This window comes from Sinocyclocheilus rhinocerous, unplaced genomic scaffold (assembly GCF_001515625.1).
Source record: "Sinocyclocheilus rhinocerous isolate Xijiao unplaced genomic scaffold, SAMN03320098_v1.1 scaffold682, whole genome shotgun sequence".
Classification (NCBI taxonomy): Eukaryota; Metazoa; Chordata; class Actinopteri; order Cypriniformes; family Cyprinidae; genus Sinocyclocheilus; species Sinocyclocheilus rhinocerous.
The window spans coordinates 1,828,643-1,852,110 of NW_015642528.1; the positions used below are offsets into that span (position 1 = coordinate 1,828,643).

At 41.2% G+C, this 23,468-nt stretch overlaps 2 protein-coding genes across 2 annotated transcripts in view; both read right to left on the bottom strand.

Annotated features, from left to right (window-relative positions):
• eif4ebp3 (eukaryotic translation initiation factor 4E binding protein 3) overlaps positions 1–2,155 on the bottom strand; it is a 3,972-nt gene extending 1,817 nt beyond the window's left edge. Inside the window, exons 1-2 of the mRNA XM_016573066.1 lie at positions 1,920–2,155; positions 329–481 (exon numbers count right to left, since the gene is read on the bottom strand). Of these exons, the coding sequence (XP_016428552.1) occupies positions 329–481; positions 1,920–2,040 (274 nt within the window). The 5' untranslated portion in view covers positions 2,041–2,155. The remainder of the gene's footprint in view (positions 1–328; positions 482–1,919) is intronic.
• A 1,111-nt stretch (positions 2,156–3,266) lies between these two features.
• ankhd1 (ankyrin repeat and KH domain containing 1) overlaps positions 3,267–23,468 on the bottom strand; it is a 56,564-nt gene continuing 36,362 nt past the window's right edge. The window contains exons 8-35 of the mRNA XM_016573169.1: positions 21,910–22,004; positions 21,578–21,815; positions 20,898–21,089; positions 20,703–20,812; positions 20,123–20,210; positions 19,679–19,806; positions 19,420–19,563; positions 19,149–19,251; positions 17,390–18,262; positions 13,867–14,000; positions 13,635–13,746; positions 13,401–13,546; positions 13,154–13,296; positions 12,852–13,065; positions 12,438–12,613; positions 12,181–12,343; positions 11,942–12,037; positions 11,724–11,840; positions 11,436–11,601; positions 9,958–10,447; positions 9,535–9,690; positions 9,122–9,271; positions 7,368–9,028; positions 6,380–6,544; positions 6,022–6,276; positions 3,824–3,999; positions 3,504–3,668; positions 3,267–3,414 (exon numbers count right to left, since the gene is read on the bottom strand). Of these exons, the coding sequence (XP_016428655.1) occupies positions 3,355–3,414; positions 3,504–3,668; positions 3,824–3,999; positions 6,022–6,276; positions 6,380–6,544; positions 7,368–9,028; positions 9,122–9,271; positions 9,535–9,690; positions 9,958–10,447; positions 11,436–11,601; positions 11,724–11,840; positions 11,942–12,037; positions 12,181–12,343; positions 12,438–12,613; positions 12,852–13,065; positions 13,154–13,296; positions 13,401–13,546; positions 13,635–13,746; positions 13,867–14,000; positions 17,390–18,262; positions 19,149–19,251; positions 19,420–19,563; positions 19,679–19,806; positions 20,123–20,210; positions 20,703–20,812; positions 20,898–21,089; positions 21,578–21,815; positions 21,910–22,004 (6,716 nt within the window). The 3' untranslated portion in view covers positions 3,267–3,354. The remainder of the gene's footprint in view (positions 3,415–3,503; positions 3,669–3,823; positions 4,000–6,021; positions 6,277–6,379; positions 6,545–7,367; positions 9,029–9,121; positions 9,272–9,534; positions 9,691–9,957; positions 10,448–11,435; positions 11,602–11,723; positions 11,841–11,941; positions 12,038–12,180; positions 12,344–12,437; positions 12,614–12,851; positions 13,066–13,153; positions 13,297–13,400; positions 13,547–13,634; positions 13,747–13,866; positions 14,001–17,389; positions 18,263–19,148; positions 19,252–19,419; positions 19,564–19,678; positions 19,807–20,122; positions 20,211–20,702; positions 20,813–20,897; positions 21,090–21,577; positions 21,816–21,909; positions 22,005–23,468) is intronic.

The following is a 23,468-nucleotide window of genomic DNA, read 5'->3' on the forward strand; positions in this document are numbered from 1 at the left end:
TTTTTTAAAAAAGATTTTCTTATCATGGCCACTTTTATTTGTCATTGACACATGTACTATACAGTATATGAATTCACATGAGACTTTCTCGGTCACATACTGTATTTCAGTAGACAACCGTAACGTGCCACGCAAGTGTATTTGTCAACTCACAGCAGACAGAAAGGGCAAAATCCATTATGGACAAGCTTAAACCTGTTCCTCAGGTTTTGTTTGAAGCTGTTGATTTGGAAATTGAAAACTCTATACATTAGGGGACGTGTGGGATTAAGACAGAACATGCTTCTTAAAGCAAGTGTAAGAAAGAATGATATGAGGAGTCACTTACCAGCGAGATCTTTGCTGTCATCCTCGTGCTCTGCTGGCTGCAGCGAGGGTCTGGTGACCCCTGGTATGTGGGGGAGGCAGCAGGGTGGGGTGCGTGCGATCGGCGAGTTTCGACATTCCAAGAGAAACTTTCGATCATAGATGATCCGAGATCCTGCAGGGAAAATATCAATATTAGTTTAAGAGGTTCAGCCTCACAAAAAGTTGGCACAAGTTCATAGCATTTTTGCTTCAAGGGACTTTCTTCCTGCTGAGTTCTGCTCTATGTAAGAACTCAGAAAAACATGTTGTGTCACCCAAGTGAAAGCCTGTAGTGTAGTTTAGCTCATGTTGGAGTAATGGAAACAGGGTGAAGAGCTGACTGGGGTGCTTTCTAAATGCATGAGGCAAAATCACTCAAGGTGCCCCTGTTTAGATGTCCTGTAGTAACCCAAAAACGTAGCAACATCACCCATTACTGCATAAGGACCCAGTGTGATTGGACTGACTGAGGTCTGGCTCAATTAAGAATATCTAAAAACGTGAATTGAAATAAGGATAAGAAATGAGTTTTTCGATATGACTTTCTTTTTAATTCAATATGATTTGTGCTACATGTCCTCTGGTCATTCAAATGCGAGATCAAAACAGCGAGTCAAAGCAGAACCGTTTTTTATGGATAAATGTGCAATGATTGATAGAACAGCCACTGGCTTGGTTTCAAAAACTGAAGCAAGTCATATTTCTACATGTGAGCTTTAATAACCATGTGATCAATATTGACAGTTGAGGTGGTAGATGGATTTTGTATATAGGTGTTTATTTTAAAATAAGTTACGTTGATATTAACTACAAGTTAAATTTTTTCTTCTTTTTCAATGTGAACGTTTACTATTTTTAAAAGAGCTTTATTAATTATTGTTATATACAGATTTTTATTGTTTTAGGTTTGCCCCAGAGCCAGACCATCATGTTTTTTTTTTTTTTAAATCCATAAAAACATGAATTACGTTTTTATATTTGATCTAATAATATGACAAACTACACCGTGATATAAACAATTTCAGTATTTATAGCTAAATATATATTTGTAACGTTACTCGTCTAATTTAACAGTGCGAACAAGGTGAAAGCGAAAATATTTTGAGTGTATTTGCAAAGCGTATTAACCTTGCATACATAATGTGAGATGTGGTGGAAACGACATTAAAACATTCATGGCTTTTTCAGAAAAAAAAATAATAATACAAAATTTCAAATTACAGAATTCTCCTGTGATGCACGTGCGTACACTTTCGGACTTTGTTAGCAGACAAATTAAACTAGTTAAAGTGTTAAATTAATTTTGTGCAAGTCCACTGGGCCAAATGTGCGCTTGATTAAAACAAACACACTTTTAAACGCAACTGCCAATGGAAAGAGTAAGAATTGTTTAAAAGGCAACCGGCCGCTTGTAAACATCTTATTGCCTCTGGCTTTATATGATTGCGCAGTGCAAACGATCAACTCACTAAACATAAAAAAGTGTAACGTGGAAAAACTCGCATGCAAAAAACATCACTAGTTATGAAATACATTCTGCGATTAAAAATAAATACACTAGGTCATCTCACCCCCGGGAGTTGTTGAAAACAGAGTTCCTCCAGGAGTTTGACTGTAGCTGTCAGGGAGCGGAGGCCAGCTGGAGCGACTTGGGATCGGGCAGGTCGACGAAGCTTCGCAGCTGCTTGACATGATGAACCTAAATCGAAGCTCGGGACTTGAACCAACACACGCTAAGGTTTTGGCCGATCTGCTGCAGCGCTGCGCGTCTCTGCGCTCCACATGTTGGAAAGCTCGAGGGAGGAGATTTGTCACGTGCTGCAAACCTTGAACTCTGGCCAATCGGAAAGACGATTCCACCACTGACGCGCAGTGCTGAGGCCTTCTATGGGAGCAAGTGTTTTGAGCCAGTTCATGGAATGTAAACTCTCCGAAAAGCACGAGGTTTTCAGAGTGATTCAGTTGGGCACATGATATGAACTCTACGATAAGATGTATAATAATAATAATTTATGCATTTAGCAGACGCTTTTATCCAAAGCGACTTACAGTGCATTCAGGCTATACATTTTTTTACCAGTATGTGTGTTCCCTGGGAATTGAACCCACGACCTTTTGCGCAGCTAACGCAATGCAAATATATCTTATACTATAATATAATAATATAAGATATAACAATACAAACCCCAATCTACCGCTCTGGATGACCTATCCAGTATAAATATGCCTCCCCATATTTACAGTATCTTGGCATTTCATGCAGGACTAGTTCTACATCCCAAGTCTTTTTTTGTCTTACAAAAACTTACTGGTTAGGTCACCAGATTTTCAGAACATAGACATTTTTTAAAAAATGTGAAAAGTTACACAATATTAGTTACATAATACAGAATATTTGTCTAGTTTGTAGTGCTTTATTTTATACAGTTGTCCATGAATGGACAACTTGGATTGTGAATAGTTGCCCATGTAAAAACAAATCAAAATAACACACCGAATACATTTCCAACTTTTTATTGAATATTAAGGTAAATATTTCACATTAATACAGGCTACATAAAGTAGAGCCACTATACGACATGAAATTTACTCTCATTTTTAACCCTTTTTCAGTATGTAAACAATTATACAGGTATTTACCACTCTAAAAGGTCTGATTTCATTCTTTACGCAATCATCTAGGTCTTGGCCAAGTATAAATAGCGCACTGTCCTATTGAGCCCTGCCGACCAAGAACACTTTTACGTGGGGCTTAAATGTCAAAATGGCTATACTACTCAGAATGTATCCTGTTGAACAGGCAATCGATTTGTTCATAGACAGTGGTAAACACATTAAATCCCACACTAGATTCTTTCTTTTTAGTTAGGCACATCGAGGGTGTCCATCTCTCAAATTTAACTTGTTTAACATTTTTTGGGGGACACATCTAGGTTAATACCACGTCTCAGTAATTAGGTAATTATCTTGTGTTTCTTGTTACTGCTCCTAGGCCTCTCGAACTGTTTAGTTGACATGATTCAGATGCACATTTCCCACATGTGGAGCCCAAGTGCCGGGCCATACCTGCAACAACAAGAATTCAAAGAGTTAGATGGCAAAAGGAGCTGTAATTTACAAACACTTTCAGCTGGGGTCGACTAAGAGAAAATCACCTGCTGTGGGTCTGAATTCTCAGCAGTGTTGGGAACAACCTTTAGGATGGGATTCCAGGCGGGGTCAGAAGTGTGAAGACCATTGTATACAGGGCCTCCAGGACCCTCCGCCATCTGCGGGTGAGGGGGGATCATCGCGCCACCGTACATTGACATTGGCAGCCCCTACACAGCACACCATAAAACCAAACATTTGTGAGTAGATCTACAAATTCAAATTCCCCATTTAACTAATAAAACAACCAAAACGTTTATGCAAATAATAAAAAATATATAACAATAGAAATTATATTTTTGAAGAGTCACTGTACAGTACGTACCTTTGGAAAATCCATGAAGTTGGTGGGCAGAGGTTGGTGGAAAGTGTTAGAAGGAGCAACAATCCCAGTATCATCTCGTTCCATAGCCTGGTGCTGAGAGAAGGCTGAAGGCTCCTGCATCTGCTGGTGCATCACTGGCCCTCCCATCAGGGGCTGAGACCAGCCTGACATTGTTTCTGTGAAGAACAGAGACAGATATTTTTTATTCATCAGGCATGTGATCAGCTAGAGACAAAAAAAGAAGGAAAATCTGACCACACCCCAAATCACGCCCCCAGAACTTATTAAAAATATATATTAGCACATTAAAAGATACAGTATATCTTATATTGTAATACATACTACTGTCCTGTAAAAAACAGAAAGCAATATTTAATAATCATGATAACAATATAATATATTATAATAAAGTACTATAATATATTATAGTAAAGTATATAGAATTGCTATTATTATTAAAGTACCTGCCAAAAGTTTGGAAACATTACAATTAATAATGATTTTGAAATGAATATCTTCTGCTCATAAAGGCTGAATTTATTTGATCAAAATAAAGAAAAAAAAAACAACAACACAGCAATATTGTGAAATTTCAAATAAAAAAAAAGTTTTTAATATATTATAAAATGTAATGTTATTCCTCTGATGCAAAGCAGAATTTTCTTCATCATTACTCCAGTTTTCAGTGTCACATGATCTTTTTAGAAATCATTACAATTTATTTGACTCAAGAAATATTTCTGATTATTATCAATGTTGAAAACAATTTTGCTGCTTCATATTTTGTGGAAATTGGTATACACTATATTTATCAAAAAATCCTGAAGAATACAAAGTTTAATGAACAGCATTTATTTGCATTTATCAAATATGTTAATTAAATTTGTTAATGCATTTATTAAATAGAAATAATTTTAAATGTCTTCACTCACTTTTTTTATCACTTTCATGCATGAATAAAATTATTAATTTCTCCCTCTTTTTTAAATCTTATACAAATGTTTGAGTGGTATCATTGTTTCCACAAAAATATTAAGCAGCAAAACTGTTTTTAACATTGATAATAATCAGAAATGTTTCTTGAGCAGCAAATCAGCATATTAGAATGATTTCTGAAGGATTATGTGACACTGAAACTTGTCTTTGTAAACAACAACAGATTTATAAAAGTTTCTAATGATGAATGTTGCATTCCCAAATGCAATTTAAAGCAACTTAAACCAAGCGCACAGCGCAGCTAGCACTAAAGGTGAATCGAAACTAAAAACAGTACTGTAACAGCAGACATGTAGTGCGTCAGACTACAGCCTATTATATAATTACATCACAACCGCTGCAAATTTTATGATGACACTAGCAATCTCAAATTCTCACTGCCATTCATAAAAAGTCACCGGTCGAGTAAGGAGTTTCAGCACTGATTCTACTCGCATTTGGCGCTTAGAATCATTTGAATGCTTTGAACTGTCCTGCAGATGGCGCTGTGAGCTCGTGCAGCGCTCTCAGGACCAATCCGTCCATGATGTTTTAGAAAATCTTTTCACAGTTTATTTAGGTAATAGCTTAAGAAAAGGCATGGGCCGGTATGAGATTTTGACGGTATAATCTTAAGCAAAAATATCACGGTTTCACGGTATTGTTGTTACAGCTCTAAAATGATATGCATTGCAACGCAGTTTGTGCAAGTCCAGAACAGAGATCGGCTGCAATAAAACAATAAACGGCCGGTTGCCGATCGCGTAAGTTCCAGAGGAAGCTCCTTCGGCCATCATACACACACGTGACTGACCGCTCGCTCGCACCAACAGGAGGGGGAGGGGGCGTGTTACTCTCTACACTGCACTCAACCTGAAGGGATTCCTACACTTTCAGTCTTTGAAGAGACATGAAAAACAGCACATACCGCAGGAACGGTATAACGTAAAATATTAGCGGTTTTGAAACCGTGAAATTTTCAAATCGCGGTATACCTTGAAACCGGTAATTGGCCCATGCCTACTTAAGAATCACATGGGTCGTCCCTCAGAGGTCGGAAAATATGGAAATCCGTATTTATACAGAAAAATCACATCCCTGATTCGTTTCAAAACCCAACTCTTCACATTTAATGCAATGAAAAGCAACTGTCACTGCATATGCAAATATGTTTATTTCACAACATTTAGAACAATTCGTAAATGCTGATATCACAGACTCACCGGAGGCACTGCCCACTCCAAAAGACCAGATGCCACCCTGTCCAACTGGTGGGGTATAGCTGGTGGGCAGCATGGTGTGGTTGACGGTGCCAGTTTGCCGGATACGGGCCAGGCGCTCTGTTCCAATTGGAGGGGGCACTTTACGGTCCTGCTGGTTGGAGCTACTAGGTTTTGCCTGGATCAGAGCGGGAGTCACTGTAGACGTGCAAAGAGGCGAGGATGCCCCGGAAGACACGGAGGGCACTGGAGACTCACCTAAAAACAAAGAGAAATGAAGAGACCGTCAGAAAGAACACAAGCGATATGGTCTTATAAAAAGTAATGTGTTCCATGGTGCATCTGCATCATAAAGGCTTACAAGAGGTGGAGGCACTCCAGGGATGGGGAGAGAAGTGCTGGCGGCTGAAGGAGGGTGTGCCCACAGGAACAGGACCTGGTAGGAACACAGGGCTGGCAGATATGCTTGTGGTAAAGCTGGGGAGCGCAGTGGACGAGGACATAGAGTTGTCCATGGGGTGTATACCTGTGATACAGAGTGAACATAAAAGGATTGACCCCAATCACAAAACAAAGAAGCAAGAACATCAGCAATAATGCATGTTATTTAAAGCAGGGGTGTCCAGTCCTGTTCCTGAAGGGCCACGTTCCTACATAGATTAGTGGTGCGTTCAAGTCATGTCGGATAGATCGTATCGTATTTACGAATTGAACGCACATGAACGCCACCACATTATATATATTAATATTACGAGTGTGGAAACTTGAAATTTTCTTTAAGCCACGAGTTTCCAAGTTGGGGGCGTCAGTGAAAAAAATGTGTCTGATGCAATGGACGCAGCCAAAAACTATAGATATGCAGCATCTGTATTGACAGTAAATTTGTTGAAATGAATAAAATTATTTTTTGTAATGTACAATAAAACTATATGTTACATTTACAAAATAGTATATTATTGTATAAATACCATAGAATATATAATGATTCAGTTTACATCACCTTCATAAATTGAATAAAAACAGAAAAAAGCAAAAACACGATGTACATTATTTATTCATCATGTTGTAGAGTAAAAAAATCATTGAATTTTATGTAGAAAAGTTCAATGTTGTTCCGACCAAAGCGACTTGAACACAACTGACGTCGTAATTACAATTTGTTAACTCGTAAGTACACATGTCCCAGGAGGACTTAAACGCAGCATAGGTCCAACCCTAATTAAACACACCTGAACCAGCTAATCAAGATCTTGGCATTAGAAACTTCCAGACAGGTGTGTTGATGCAAAACTCTGAAGGAAGGTGGCCCTCCAGGAACAGGACACCCTTGATGTAAAGATTGCACTTACCAATCGGACTGGAGACAATTCGCTGCGAGGAACAGCGATATCCTGGAGCTTTTGAGCCACTGGGAGGAGGTATGACACTTTCAATCTGCCCCATTCCACTTATGTATGCATTAGTCGGGGCACTGTAGGGCTGCTCTGGAGGGGTACGTGCAGGTAGATGGCAGGCACCCCAAACCTGGTTGTTGCCCACTTGGTTGCTGTCGAAGATGCTGCTAAAGTGATTGAAGATAGCCGCAGGGCCAAAGTTGGGGGGCAGTTGCGCTTTTCCACTGTGCAGGTGCATTTGAGAGCCATTTATCATGCCCATAGTAGAGGACATTGGGAGAGAGGGAGGGGGCATGCCTGTCGAAGCCAGGCTGGGCTGAGGTGGAGGCTGTTGTTGTTGCTGTTTGAGAGGTTCCTGTGAGGCTCCCGGAGGCACAAACACAGACTGCTGCTCCGGAAGGGCCCCTGGAGCCATATGGTAGTAGGGTGCCGGTGGCTGCATGCGTGGAGTGACACTGGGTGCGTTGGGGGTGGCATAATGAGGTAAGGCGCTGCTGGTATTAGTGACCGTGCTGCTGCAGGTCGGAGGTGGCAGGCGTGTGATGGGGTGAGATGAGCCTGGCTGTGATGAGGAAGGGGAACTGGGTTCTGTGCTGGAAGGAAAGTGTGACGAAAGTGGCTGTCGGCTCTCGGCCTGTACAGGCAGCATCGAGGGGCCAGAGGGAGACGAGGTGAAATGCAAGGGAGCAGAGGGGCTGGGCCCATCACATGGAGCTCCTGCAGCAGGTGTGGCAAACTCTGTGACAGGCTTCTCTTTAGCTGGGGTGCTGAGGCTGGCCGGCTCTGGCTTGGGGAGAGGGGGATGCTGTGGAGGTGGAGCAATGGGCACGGATGGAGGTGGAGGGGTCGTAGGTGTTGTGGGAGTGCAGCTGATAGAAGATCGAGCAACTTGCGTCGAGGGAGCGCTGCTGCCGGTAGAGGCCACAGTAACTCCAGCTTTAGACTTGGGCTCTGTCGAGAAAAGCTGCTTCCTGACAGAGGAAGGTGTGGGGGTGTTGGCGGATGCGGTACTGGTGGGAGAAGTGGTGGAGGCAGTGGGAGTCGAGGTGCTGGACACAGGAGCAGCAGGATGCTCGGTGTGGGCCAGAGCGGAGCTGGCGGAACGTGGCACAGAATTACCGCTGTGTTTGGGTGAGCTGTTAGCACTACCAGGGCTCACAGGACGAACAGGGAAAGGACCCCAAGTGTTGGGAGAGGATGAGAAAGTGCCACCAAACTGCGCCATGGGTAATCGAGGGTGGCGGATCTGGTTCATGGTCTGGGCTGCTAGAAGGGCCAGCTGAGGATGAGCATAAGCAAGTGGTGGCAAAGAAACGAAGGGGGGCCTGACGCCCGGTGCCATACTTTTGCCCAACTTGCCAGCCTGCTGAGCTGTGAAGTTGGTGGAGGACTGGAAAGACATGCTGGAGGAGGGCACTACAGATGGCAGGCCTTTTGAACTGGCCGCAGTAGTGCTTGTGGCCCCAGTGGAGGTTGTGTAGGTGGAGCTGATTTTGGTGTTGGCCCCAGGCGGCCGGATGTGGTTACGAGGGATCAGGTCCTCTAGCTCTTTGGCTGGGTCCTGGATCAGCGCGTTGATCAGCTGCACTGCATGCCGTGTTGACTCAGTGCCACCTCTGCAAACCAAGAGAGTAAGCATAAGTAAGAAATTCCAGCAAGGAGAATCGGTCAATTGCTAGTGTCCTAATAACTTTCTGCATAATTTTTACCTGATTGTAATCATTCTCTCTCCATTCTTGTCCTTCTGTTTGTCCACGTCGATGTGTGCACCTGTAACATCTTGGATGGCCGTAATGTTGCAGCCACCTCTACCCATAATCCGAGACACCACAGAGGCAGGGACAGAGAGCTTCTTGGATCTAAGGGAGAAATGACATAGCTAGATTTTTGGCCAAAGCGAAACCCGATGACACAGTACTCCAGTGTTTGCAAGGATGTTTCAATTCTGTAACAATTCTGTTACTGAGGTTTTTAGCACATTGCTAAGTCTAAAGAGCTTATCCCAAAGTTTCTAAGATATTCGGATCCTTAGACATGGCTTACAATCCTTGCTTCACTGTAAATATTTCAGTTTTTTTAATCCTGTTACTTTTAGATTGCAACATTAAAAAGTGACCCTCACCTCCGAACCACCTCTTTCCACCCCTCTTCTCTCTTCTGGCCCCTCTTTGGGCTAGTGAGATTTATCTTACTGTTGGGCGAGGTGACTGGCAGTGAAATGGTCTTGAACGAGGGGGGCAGGGAACTAGGGGTCAAGTCACTGTTGATCTCATGAAATCTGTTAATGTGAATAGAAATAGGAAGTTTAATCATCTTCCCAAACAATTTTTTTTGCAAAAACCTGTAAAATGGAAATGCAGTTTCTTGTCAAATCACAAGTAAGATTCTCTTTGCAATTTGTTATTTGCAGTTATTACCTGAAGTGAAATGTAGCATATTATACTACCACAGTTCAAGAAAATAAACTACTAGGTAAGATCTGTCAAATGCTGAGGTAATGATGTGACAGTGCAGTAGCAGCAAGCAGGAGTACAGTAACTCTTACTTCTGCTGTGGTTTGGAGATGGACACCGTGAACTTCTCCTCACGAGAGCCCGGCAGCGATGGCCCCTGTCTCTTCTCACTTGCGACATGCGGCTGGTTAGAGCCTGCAAGGAACGAAGGGGCGGAAGAGGACGACGATGAAGGCAGGTCAGGGAGCTCCTGACTCTTACTGCCGTTGCTGCTCTCGCTGTTGCAGTCGGTGCTATCTAGATTCGAGTCGCTGGTGCCTCCCGGTGCCCCACCCCCTCTCGGTTCTCCATGGATCTTATTTTTGTCAGCTTTCTGCTGCGCCAGTGCCACCAGTGGGTCTTGAAGGATTATCGGTTCACTAGGTGAATCCTTGGTCTTGTTCTTTTTGCGATTGGTGCTTGGTGTGGTGGCCACATTGGCTCGCTTTTTGCCGAATGTGTTAGTGAAAGTTGTGGAGGTGGCGGAGATACCGATGGTTGTGGTGGTGGTAGCACTTGGGGGCTCAATGGGAACCTCCACTTCTGCAGGATAAAATAACAATAATGCATCAGAAACCAGAACAGAAACAGTTTATAGAAACAGATACAAAAAGTTTCATTTAGCCCAAAACAAATTAAATTTATCAAATCACTCAAATAAAACAAGTTTATAAATATTAAAACTGAATTTCAAGGCAGTTTTTAATAAACTTTTTAATAATTATGTTTCTACTCAAATGTGTTGTTGAAACATTTTAAACTGTGCCTGTAATATAAACTTGCTTTCATGGAAAAAATATAATGATAAATGTAATATAGCAGGATATATTTAGCAAAAAGTTCCTCTCTAAAATAATTTTTTCTAACGAACTAACAAGCTATGGACACTGAATGGCTTTCCTGAGGTAAATTTAACGTTACGTATTTACAAGCTGTTTTATAGACCTTTTTTCTGTGGTTCACTTGAACTGAGGCTGCTAAAGCAATCCGTCACGCCACATTAAAGAGTGCCAGAATGACATTTATTGTTTGAATTTTGAAATAAAGTCTGACTTTTCATATTTTATCAATTTGGTTTCATATCAGAAGTAACAAAATCACAAAGCTTGTTTCAAATAATGTTCAGTGAAGTTTTGTTCAGAATTTAGATTAATAGATGAACCTTGGGATTTAAGAATCTATATTGTTTCATCAAAATAAAGATTGATTAAAATCAAGAAATCAGCCCTAGTGTCCACACAGTTGACATGTTAGTCTGTTGTAGCTTATACACTTTGTAGACATGAAATAGATGTTGTCACAGTGAAAATGTGTCATTCGAGAAGCGCTAATTAAACGTCACCGATTTGGTCAATGATTTCGGCTCTCCAAACATTCTGGCTGAACTTTAGTGTCTTTTTGGTTGTTGAAATTTCAGTGCATCACTACAGAAGGTCACAATTTCTTTTATTAAAAAAAGAAAAAAAAAAAAAGAATTGAAGCTAGGCATTTTCTATGATATCTGGCTATAAACAGACAAGGTGCTTCTCACCTTCTGCAGAGTCCTCCTCCTGATCCTGCATCTCACAGAACACCTCTTTCACTTTAGCCTCCTCTTCCTCCAGCTTCCTCTTCTGCTCTTCCTTCTTTTTCTTGCGCTTCTCCTTTCTCTTCTCTCGCTTTGCAGCCAGAGCCTGCTTTTTGCTTTCTTCACGAGACTATGATAAAATTTGAAAAGAACTTGATACATCATGCTGCAGATTGTGGTGACTAATATAAAAATCCTCAAAAAGTTAGTTAGCTCAACATTTAGACGAACTGGCCATCTGAAGATACAAACCTTCTCCAGATCAAGTTCCTTAAGTAGAATGCTGGCGTTCTTGTTTGCCTCAGCCGCCTGATGATCTTTGGCTTTGACAATGGTCTCCATGCACTGATGACACTTCTTCAGCAGTTCCTGCAGAGTGACAATGTGAACGTGAATTAAGATGTGACTTCAGTCAAATAATGTAAATAGTCCTCTATAGGTATACAAGGCTGTGTTTTGGTCTTTTATACCTTATCTGCAATAGTTGCAATGTATCTCATGCACTCAATGTCAGATGGGAACTGGTTGACTTCCTTCACCAGGTACTGCACCACTTTTACATGACCCTAAAAAAGGATATATTTCAGTGCTTTACAACAGATTATCATCATCCATTATTTTTCTACAAAAGAGCAGCACAGCACCAGTGACATTTAGACATAAGCCAAGATGCTCATCAATCCTATGGCCAGCATGACAAACTGCTCACCTTGCGGAACGCTGCCATGAGGGGGGTTATTTTGCGGTTGTCTGCTGCATCCACTTCGGCTCCAGCCTGCACCAACAGCTGAACCACATCAAAGTGGCCACCGTTAGCAGCAAGCCACAAAGGGGTGTTCCCCTTCTTATTTCGCACGTCAATATGAGCCCCTCTACATTAACAGAGCAGAAACAGCAGCGTGAGATGCTACATTCTGGAGAGAGGATCGACTGGTACTGTACACCACCAGTGTTACAAAGACACACCTGCTGATGAGAAGCTCACAGAACTTGTAGTGACCCTTGTCTGCAGCAATGGTGAGGGCGGTGTCACGAGAGGAAGGAACCGGAGGGGCATTGACATCAGCCCCTTTATCCAACAGCACACGGCCCACTTCAGCATAACCGCCAGATGCAGCCTCCATGAGAGGGGTGAGGCCAGTCTAGTGGAAAGAAAGGTCCCATTAACATTTAGTTAATGGTAACATTTATTTGCAATTAAGTGCCAAAAGAACACGTGAAGTATATTGGTTACACAATTTTCAGATTTTTAAATTAATTTTTTCATACTCAAACGTTTATTAACAAGTTTTCGCATATAACAATTTTCTTTCATAAAATGCTGCCCTACACAATGACCACACTGCCCAAGTAATAACACGTGGAAAGGTGATCACAGACCTTAGCGCGGTGTTCCACGTTGGCCTTGCGGTCCAGAAGCAAGCTGACAACCTCTGCTCGGCCTTGGAAGCAGGCCAAGGTCAGTGCTGTGTTACGATTGGTCTCGATCTGTGCATTGATATCAGAGCCCATGTCTAACAGCAGCTTCACCGCAGGCACGTGGCCGTTCATGGCTGCCAACATGAGCGGAGAAATGCCCAGCTTACTGCCAGTCCTGAAAGAGAAATACGAGTTTATACTGTTAAAACAAACAGCATCTTAACATGAGTCTTGATCAAATCAATGGGAGCAGATGTTCTGACCTAGAGTTGATTTCAGCACCAGCATTCAGGAGGATCTTGATGATGTTGACGTAGCCCCCTGAGGCCGCCAGGCTGAGCGGGGTGTAGTCAGAAACATTACGGTGCTCCTTGTTAGCCCCACGAAGCAACAACAGCTCCACCACCTGTAAATATGGAGATAAACTAATGTATTTCCAAGTCTTTGGTGCATTTTGGAGGGTTTAAAAGCTTATCTGGTGAAGAGGCAGAGTTAACACTGTTAGGGTACCTCTTGTCTGCCACCCGAGCAGGCGAGGGACAGAGGGGTGTCTTTGGTCCTCTCAGACTGAGCTTCAATGTCCCCTCCCTTGTCCAGTAGGATCTCCACCACACCCACATGGCCCGCAGTCGCAGCTAGGATTAGGGGAGTGAACCCTGTGTGCAGACAAGTAGAGCGGCACTCAACATCTCTGTAAATTTACTATACCGACAACTTCATGGATCAAATGAAGGAGCCTCTTACCCTTCTTGTCCCGGTGCTCGATGTTGGCCCCACGTGCAATGAGCACTGAGACAAGCTCTTCATGGCCACCCGCGCAGGCCAGGGTCAGCGCTGTGTCATGATTGCTCTCAGTCTGAGGGGAAGATAAATAATTTGCTTAAAAACAAATATGGACAATCTTATGCATTAATTTATGATGTCTGCAAATGTTCCATAGCAGTCATTTTGCTGAATGCAGAGAAGATGGTCTTACATGTGCGTCAATGTCCACTGAGGGGTAAAGAGGGAGCATGGAGGGTGGGGAGACTGAGTTGATGGGCGTCTGTGCGGAGGGTTGAGGGGAGGGCGAAGTTGTAGTGTTTACCACAGGCACTCTGCTGTTCACAGCTGCAAAGACACAGACCAATGTTATTTTCAGGGTTTAAAGCAAAAAAAAAAAATCCTGAGGCTGAACTTTTTTTCCGGGGGCGGGGCAGCACATGCAAAGCATGCAATGACTGTGGCAACTTTAACATTTGAAAGGATACTATGGCAAAGTAACTGCTTTCCTTATTCAAACTGATTTTTTTTTCATGAATATATGGTTGACCTGAAGAATGAAAGCTACATCATACACTTGGAAAATTATGAGCTATATCACTGCTTATCGACACTAGGGGTGTGACAATACACTTAGCTCACGAGATGAGACAAAATACAGATACTTGGTTCACTAGAACGAGACAATATTTTAATATTTTTAAGAAATTTTCAATGACAAAATGTCTTTTAATTACAAAAAGTAAAACAATGCAGTTGTATTTTGAAATATTTTAACTAATCTAGGGCTGTAACTAATGATTATTTTGGTAATCAAGTAATCTACTGATTATTTTGACAACTGAGTAACCTAAAATTTTTAGTAACAAAAATTGACCCAAGTGAAAACCAGGCTTTAGTGTGACTATTTATATATATAACAATGAGGCAATAATAATTGGCTCAAATAAAATATCAAAACCAAGTAATTACATGGTTTTATTGAACAACACTGTTAAAATACATAATGTAATATGCCTATACATAATATGAACATAACCAACTTAAAGGGTTATTTATTATTAGGGTTATTTTTTTTTCTGCGATATATATTGCAATGTGGAAAAAAAAATCAGATGACTTCAATAGCTCTATTTGGAAAAAAAAAAAATCAATGATTGGGGTGATTTTGTAGGCGAGTAAATCAGCATAGGAAATAAACAAATTACAAGCATAGATAAATAACAGAACAAATATACAAATGAAATAAACAGTGCTTTATATTTTTCCGGTAAGTCTAAGAGTATTCAGGTACAGAAATTGAATAATAACATGTAAAATAACTGCATAGTTTTCACTATAAATTAAATCTAACAAATCTGTGTTAAAGCTACAAAAGTGATTTTTCTTTGTGTTTTGTTGTTTGATTAACATTCATGACACAGAAAGCAACAGGAACATTAAACTGCTGTGATTGTGAACCAATATACTGTTCCACATGCATTTTCTTTCTCAATTGTTTCCCTTCACCGAAGCCATAAGCATCTGTGTTTACAAGGATACTTGCAGAGCACAGTATTTCAGGCACAAACAGACTGCTTTTTAATTAGTGTTTCTATGTAAATATGCGCTAGATCAGTGGTTCTCAAACCTCTCCATGAAGTACCCCCAGCCCTGCACATTTTGTATGTCTCCCTCATCTATCACACCTGCAAAATGTGCAGTGCTTGGGGTACTTCATGGAGAGGTTTGAGAACCACTGCGCTAGATGGCCATCTTTGACCATTGCGCCTCACAGCTTTTTCAACTTGTTGCGCTTCTCCATTCATCAGGGTTGCGACTCTGCAATTGGATCAAAAAATTCTGATTGGCTAGTAATGTTAGTTTGGTTGAGAGTGAAAGCTGTGCTCCTCTCATACCATTCGTAGGCGAACTCGTGGACTCGAAAGTGATATCAACTGTGATATCGAAAGTGATATTTTTTTCCCACTGCACACCGGAGATCCAGCATGGTGCTGGAGAACTTTAAGCCCTGTATTTTAGTAATATTTACTATTATAAGTAATTATTAATATTTTGAATTAGATTTTATTTTTGTATTTTCCATTTTCATTTGAAATTTAGTGATTTTATGTGATTGTCATTTTTATTTGTTTTTTAATATTTTTATTGAGCCTTATATTCATTTCAATTTTAGTTTTAGTAATTTTAGTATCTAGACGTAAACTTATTTCTGTTAGTTTCAAAGGCAATATTTCTAATTTTAAGCTTTCATCTAATTTACATTTTATTCCAGCTTCATTTCAATTACCCAAAATAATTTTTAAGTTTTAATTTCAGTTAGCAACAAACACATTAAACCACAGTGACTTCAGCAATAATATATCCTCGTACTGAAATCATTACATTTGTAAATTAAAATAAAAAGCATATAAAAATAGAAGAGATTAAAACTAATTTGAAGACTGCATTAAATGTCTCAATCAGAGATTTCCTTTCACTTGTATTGAAGAATTTCCCATTAAAAAACAAAAGAAATTTGTCAACCGGTAGAGATTTTGGACAATTGTCTCTATTGGGTTACACGCTCAAGACGTTGCTGTGCTACGTGGTTGTGAAAACTTATCATTTGCAAGTGCATTTTTTTAAGCATTGCGGTTTAAAAACAAGTGATTTGAATCCGTTGAAATGCAACAATTGATTACTTAATACAATGTATGTACCATTTCTTATTTATTTGTTCTACTGTAGTTTTTTTGTCCTATTGCTTGTAATTAGTTTCTAATTCTTACTTAACTGCTGACTGTTTACTTGTCTTCAGTGAGCTTGAGGGATCAGATTGGTTATCTGGTCCAGTGTGTTGTGATTGGCTGGCTCGCCTCTAGGGCGCGTCTAAACGTCACGCCCCTCACCTCAGCGGCATGCGCTCCTGTTGTATTGTAAACAATGGCGTCGTCAATATTGCTCATCAATTTGAGCCCGATTGAGACCCAGAGGATATTAGTGAAGAGGATCATGCAGAACCTGTGCAAGTACGGCTCTTAATGGTATGTTTTTTGTTTGTTGTTGTCTCATACTTTTAGATACGGTTATTAGTAAATGCTGCTGCTTCTGTTAGCTTTTAATATACGGTTTTATCCTGATTAAAGCTTTAATACAGCACGGCAACCGCACGCGCGTCCTTGTATAACGCTTCTCATAGCTATGTGAAAATAAGTCTATAATTAGAACAGTTCATTGTTGAAGCTGAGCTGATGATCTGAATGAGAGAGAGAGATGCAGAGCGTGTGCAAAGTATGAATATATGAATACATTTTTTCGTGCACCCCCAGTTTTGACGGCATGGCAACAACTCTTCCTCTTCTCTAAAGCAGAGCAACATGGCCTCGCCCCCTTCGTTGCACGTTCCCGGGGGCGGGGTTTATCTGGGTTTGTGACGTCACGGACCTGGGAAGTTACTCGTTGTAGTCTCTATGAGCCGTTTTTGTAGGCATTAAACTGCCTTAATTTTAAAAGAATATATCTCCATTTGCATTGAACTTTCAGTGTCGTAACTTTGCAGATATTGTTTATGCTCAAACAGCAACATTACACACTAACGTTAAAAAAGTGAAATCGCAATCAACCACCCCTCTAATGCCAAAGGACTGATCTATTTGCCAATGGTAATGCCATTTCTTGGATTGGAAATTCCATTTCTTATCACTAGTTGACATCCTGATAGGAAACAAAGACAGCCCCAGTTGCAGTGAGCTCACCCGCCATGATGTCATCAAGCGTATCTGTGAGCGTCTGTGCGGGCGTGGCGACCATGAGTCCGTCGGGTGCCTGTGCGAGAAGCCCTGGTCCCAACCCCGTCAGCTGCTGGCCCAGCAACACCCTCTGCAGGTCTGGGCTGCTGCTTCCCGGGTACTCGGCGTTACTGAAGTCTGTGGACTGCTGCGGGGCGAGAGGCTGGATGGGAACGAAGCTGGTCTGCAGAGGAGGACTCTGGAGGACTTGGTTCTGAGGCGGCGGAGGTGGCGGCGTCTGCGTTGCCTCTCTGTACAGAATGGTGTCCACCTGTGGCAGATTGGCACAGTCGATGTTGTCTTCATCATCCTCTTCCTCTTCGTCCTCCTCGTCGTCCTCATTGGTTGGGGTGTACCTGTGGTCCTCCTCTTTGCGATTAACCTCGCACTCGTTGTCAGAGCCCAGCTGTGTGGCCTGCAGGGGCAGGGGGGTGCCGGGCATCTCCACCCCTGCCGCCTGGCCCAGCTCCTCCTTGAGCCCCTTGGTCTCCATATATTCTTTGGTGAACTGCTGCTGCGTCTTCAGCTGCAACTGCCGCTCCACCTTCTGCAGCTCCTTCAAGATCTTCTTCTTCTTCTGCACCTGCTCCTCGCGACTCTTCTTTAGCTCCTCGATCTTGTCTTTGGTGAGCGGCTCACCCTGGATGAGCTCGAGCGACTGCAGCTGGGCCTTCTCAATGGCACTGATGCGCTGGCCCAGCTCGTTCAACTTGCCCTCCGTCTCCTCGACGATGCATTCCAGAGGCTGGTACGGGTGGAAGGGCGGCAGCAGGTCGGCGTCTAGGCCACCCAAGGCCACAGAGTTGCTCTGAAGAGAGCTCAGCCTCTGCTTGGACGCACCTGAGAGAAAAACCAAACAAATGCTCAAACCAAAGAATCTCACAATTCAAGCATCTTGTGCAACTCATCAGAGTCTATTCAATCTAGTCAACTGAATGTGTTTCTCTGCAGCCCAAGGCGTTTCAATACTCAAAGCCCTCCTTTACACCAAGCATTTCATATCTGATCGTTTCTGGATGTTTTTAGTTGGACTGCATTTACACCTTCATTCCAATGCATCTCAAGCGTGAGTGCAGAGTCTGTTGTCTTTTTCATATTGTAAGAACAGAATAAACAGAAAAAACAGCAACATAATCGCTGTAATGACTCAAAGTGATGTATATGATTTGCAACCAAAATAAGCATGCACACTACTTACCTATCTGAATGTAAATATCAAAAACGCACTTGCATTTATACCTACATTAAAAATTCAAAATCTAAGACCATTTTTAAATGTTTTTATCTTATCACAATGCATTTAGAGTGCATTGGCTTTTAATGTGGCCAGGCATAATTTTATTGTGATATGATCACAGAAACGGTATGTAAATGTCAGCTGGAGAAGCTTAAGTGAACTCTTCATTTGTGAACTGATAGCATTTATGAGCTGATATTGGATCATCAGTTCTCTGCTATGTTTACACTGTCAGTCCAAATCTGATTTATGTATCCGATTTTAAATCCTATCAGACTGAAATAGATTTCCAGAAATGTGTTTTGAATAAGATATCAAGCCACATATGAATGTAGCTTGAAACAGATTTGTAAAACTTTTTTTTTTTTGCCATTCCTACATGATTGGATTCACACAAAAATTAGATTTGGACTTACAATCTGAACAAGGCTATAGACATCTTAAGCAACACATCTATCTGAATAAAGTAACTTTACTAGACAAACTAACCTTTGCTTGTAACGGGTGGGGGCGTGGGGATGGTGGAGGGCATTCTGTCTGGCTCCTGGGGGGGCACCACCATAGCCAGGGCTTGGAATGGGACTCGAGGGGCCTGTATGCCAAACAAAATTAACACTACTAAATAAAAGTGCAAACTATTATATAAAACATTCGTGTTACATACACTCCACAAATTGGTATTTTCATATTTCAAAGCATTAAGTAAATGTAAAAGAGGGTAATTTGTAATGACTGTTAGACGGTGTATGTTTCCACTCACCTGAGAAGTGTCATGAGAGGGGGGTGTGAGCTGGGACAGGTCTGGGGCAGGGACTGACAGAATGTTGTTTGGGTAGTCTAGCAAGTAGGACACCACATTAGTGTGACCACCTTTAGCAGCTTCAATCAGCATCGTGGAGCCATCCTGTGAGCAGAAGAGGAACTCTCATTAACACAGAGGACCGACCAGAATTTGTGTGACCTCATAACACCTGTTAGCATCTGGAGAGTGTAATTCTCAGGAAGGCTGGACCCCTCACCTTCAGTCTGTGGGTGGGGTCAGCACCATGGGCCAACAGCAGCTCCACCACAGCCAAGTGGCCCCCCGCACAAGCCAGAGAAACCACTGTGTGATCATTGTTGGCTGTGGCTCTATTCACATTAGCACCTGCAGACATATATGTGAAAATGAATTTCAAAATACAATGCATATAACAAATGGACAGAAGCAGACATAAAAGGTAAATTCATAGTTGATCCGCATCATTTGATGCAAATATAGGAACCATTTATAAATACACATTAAATTGCTTTAAATGTTTTTTTTTTTCTACTGAAAAATGTCATCACTGATAAAGGTTCACTATGCTGATAGCAAAGACCCTGGTGAAAAACTGGTGACAAAATTTTTTGTTGACCATTTTCACTAACATATATTGTCAATTTTGTTTGCTGCAGCCCTAATTTGGGACATTGCAACTTGCCTTTGCTGATGAGAAACTGCACAGTGCACAGGTGTCCCGCTCTGGCCGCTTTCATCAGTGGAGTCCTGCCCCCTTCTGATTCATGTTCCTGAGAAACAAAGACACCAGTAAGCTCCAAAAAGGCTTTAACTATAAACTATAAAAATAAATAAAAATTCAAGGTCCCACTTTATATTAAGTGGCCTTAACTACTATGTACTTGCATAAAAAAATAAGTACTTATTGTGTTCATATTGTATTGCAAAACACTTTTGCTGCTATTGAGGTGGCATATGGGTAAGGTTAGGGACAGGTTTGGTGGTATGGGTGGGTTTAAGGTGGAGTTAAAATGTAAGAGATGGGTCAACAAAGTAATTATAAATGTAATTACAGAAATTAATTACAGATTAATTAAAAGATTACAGATTACAGTAATTACATGCATGTATTTTTAATATATAAGTACAATGTAAAAACATGTACGTACACAATAAATGCATTGTTCCAAATGATTCATTTAAATGTAAGTACATAGTAGTTAAGGCCACTTAATATAAACTGGGACCAAAGACGACAATGGTAAAAAAAGATATCCACAAACCAGGTCAGCCCCTGTTTGCAGCAGCACGTCGGCCACATCTGTGTGTCCGTTCTCACAGGCGTATGTCAGAGCTGTGTCACCCGTGGCTGTTGTGGCGTGGACGTTAGCCCCTGAACAGATAGAGTAGTGTGTGAACATGTTACAGTGTCATAGAAAAGAGACATTTCAAGAATTACATCTGATGTAATGCCTCACCTGCAGCCAACAAGTATTTGACCAGCTCCAGATGCCCCTCCTGTGCAGCCTCCATGAGCGGGGTGGAGCAACCCAACTCAATGTCCGCCCCAGCTTTGATGAGGAAATCAGCCACCTCTAGGAAGCCTCCGCAACATGCCAGAGTCAATGCAGTCTCCTGCGTCTCCTCTGTCTGAGCGTTAATATTTGCACCTAAAACCAACAGATAAAAAATAATCCTTCAGTTTGTGAACTTAGAAAGGGAATCTATATTTAAGACAGTTTGAAATACAAAGCTTGCTGCGGTCAAAACATCTAATTCATAATTTGTGGTAGAATCACTTTTAAATGGATTCTGGTTTCGTATCACTAACTTAGATCCTGTTTGCGTTTTCAGTGGTCCAATCACAAGTGGTCATGCATTTTTATTATGCAACTCCTGTGAACACATAATTTGTGTGTTTTGGCTCAGAATACTGTAATTGGTATTGATTTTTTGGTATGGTTTCTCAAAACACTTCCCATAATCCCCCTCAGGTTTTCTGTGACTGTTTGTGCACATTCGGCCACATGACGTATTTTTGACTACCACTGGTAGTGGCTGAAATTTGGTTCAAAACTTTTGATACCCTATTTACACATGTATTAAACACTGCCAGGTCCTAAGGGTGAAGTCTATAAAACTGAGGTGACCCTAGTACCTTGTGCCAAGAGCAGCGCTACCATCTCTTCATGGCCCTCACGAGCTGCCTCCATCAGTGGAGTGTAGCCCTCATCGTTCACCTCCTCCAGGTTGGCCCCCCTCTCGATCAGAAGCGCCGCCAGCTCCACATGGCCCCCGCAGGCAGCCAGCGTCAGAGGCGACTCAAATGAGTCAGCAGGCATGTTTACCTGCGCCCCGCTATCCAATAGCAGCCGTGCCACCTCCACATGCCCATCCTACACAAAACAAGCACAAGAATAATGTCTCAAAAGACCCGTGCAAACATCAGAGGAAGTACCTACAGACTGTGTAGATAGGAGATAGTGTTACCATGCAGGCCTCCATGAGTGCAGTGTGCATCTCATCGGTCTTGTGCTCCTGGTCGGCTCCTGCTTCTAAGAGAAACCTGACCATGTCCAAGTGCCCTAAAGAACAGACAGGATACAGTTGATTTCCCCCCAAAAGGTTTTAAACGGATTGACTTTATAATATACAGTTGGGCATATATGTTATATTATACATTAAAACATGGTTTCAATGACCATGTTTACATGCACATCATTATCCAACTAAGGTCTATATTTTGGTTAGGTCTTTATTATGAAAGGACAGTAATAACGTGCTCCACAGCTATTGGAATATTCCAGTATACACGTTTGGGGTCGGTAAGATTTTTATAAGATTAAGCATAAGTGACTTATGCTCACCGAGGCTGCACTTATCTGATCAAAAACACAGTAAATAAAGTAATATTGTGAAATATTTTTACAATTTAAAATAACAAATATATATAATATATTTTACGAAGCTACGAGAATACTTTTTGTGCGCAAAGAAAACAATAACAACAACTTATTCAGCAATTATTCTCGCCGAGTTACCATCTTCCACCATTTTGGAGAGTACCCCTAATCAGCGTTGTTTACTTCGGTGACCGGGAGGGGACATGTTCGGTTCACTTATTTTTGTCGTGGCCACGACATATTAACTCGTGGGAACGTGATATGTCGTGAGAGAAAAATATGTCGTTCCCTCAACATAAGTCATCGTGGCCACGAGAAATGGATGTCGTTCCCTCAACATAGTATCTCGAGGCCACGACATAAGCAGGGGTTAAAGCAAAAAAAAAAAAATTTTCTGGGGGTTGCGGGGGCGGACATTGGCAAACAAAAAAAAAAAGAACATTATTTGAAAATTATTTTCCTTGAAACTAACTAGTAACGTATCTGCCATTGCCATTAGCCCTTGACAGGCTCAGACTACAGATTATGGTGGGCTATTTGAAACAGCAATACCAAGAAAGTTTACTCACTACAATATGGTGCAAACACATGTAACATTTAGGATGCTTTTGATATCAAGTTTTGCTGGTTAGCTTTGTCCTTGACAGGGTACAAGATGACCTACAATCTAAAACATGACATTTCTGAAATTGTTTTGTTCAAAAGAATTAACGGTAAATTAAATACTAGGAAATGAATATAAAAGAGGAAATATACAAAGACAGTTTACTACAGAAAACTACAGTTCAGTTCAAATAACAACAACAAAAACATTAAAATGGTCCAAGAACTGATAACTTAAACAGGGTTCGTACAGATACTGCAAAATAAAATTCCAGAACTTTCAAGGATTTGGACTACTTTTTTGGTTTTCAAGGACTAAAATCAGATCTCACTTATCAATCAATATTGTTATTATCTTTCAAATCTAATAAATAAACTAATAAAACAAATTGGCACAAATAAAGTGCAGCACATGCAAAGAATGCAATGACTGTGGCAACTTTAACATTTGAAAAGATACTATGGCAAAGTTATTCAAAGTTATTCCTTATTCAAACTGATTTTTTTTTTCACGAGTATATGATTGACGAAGAATGAAAGCTA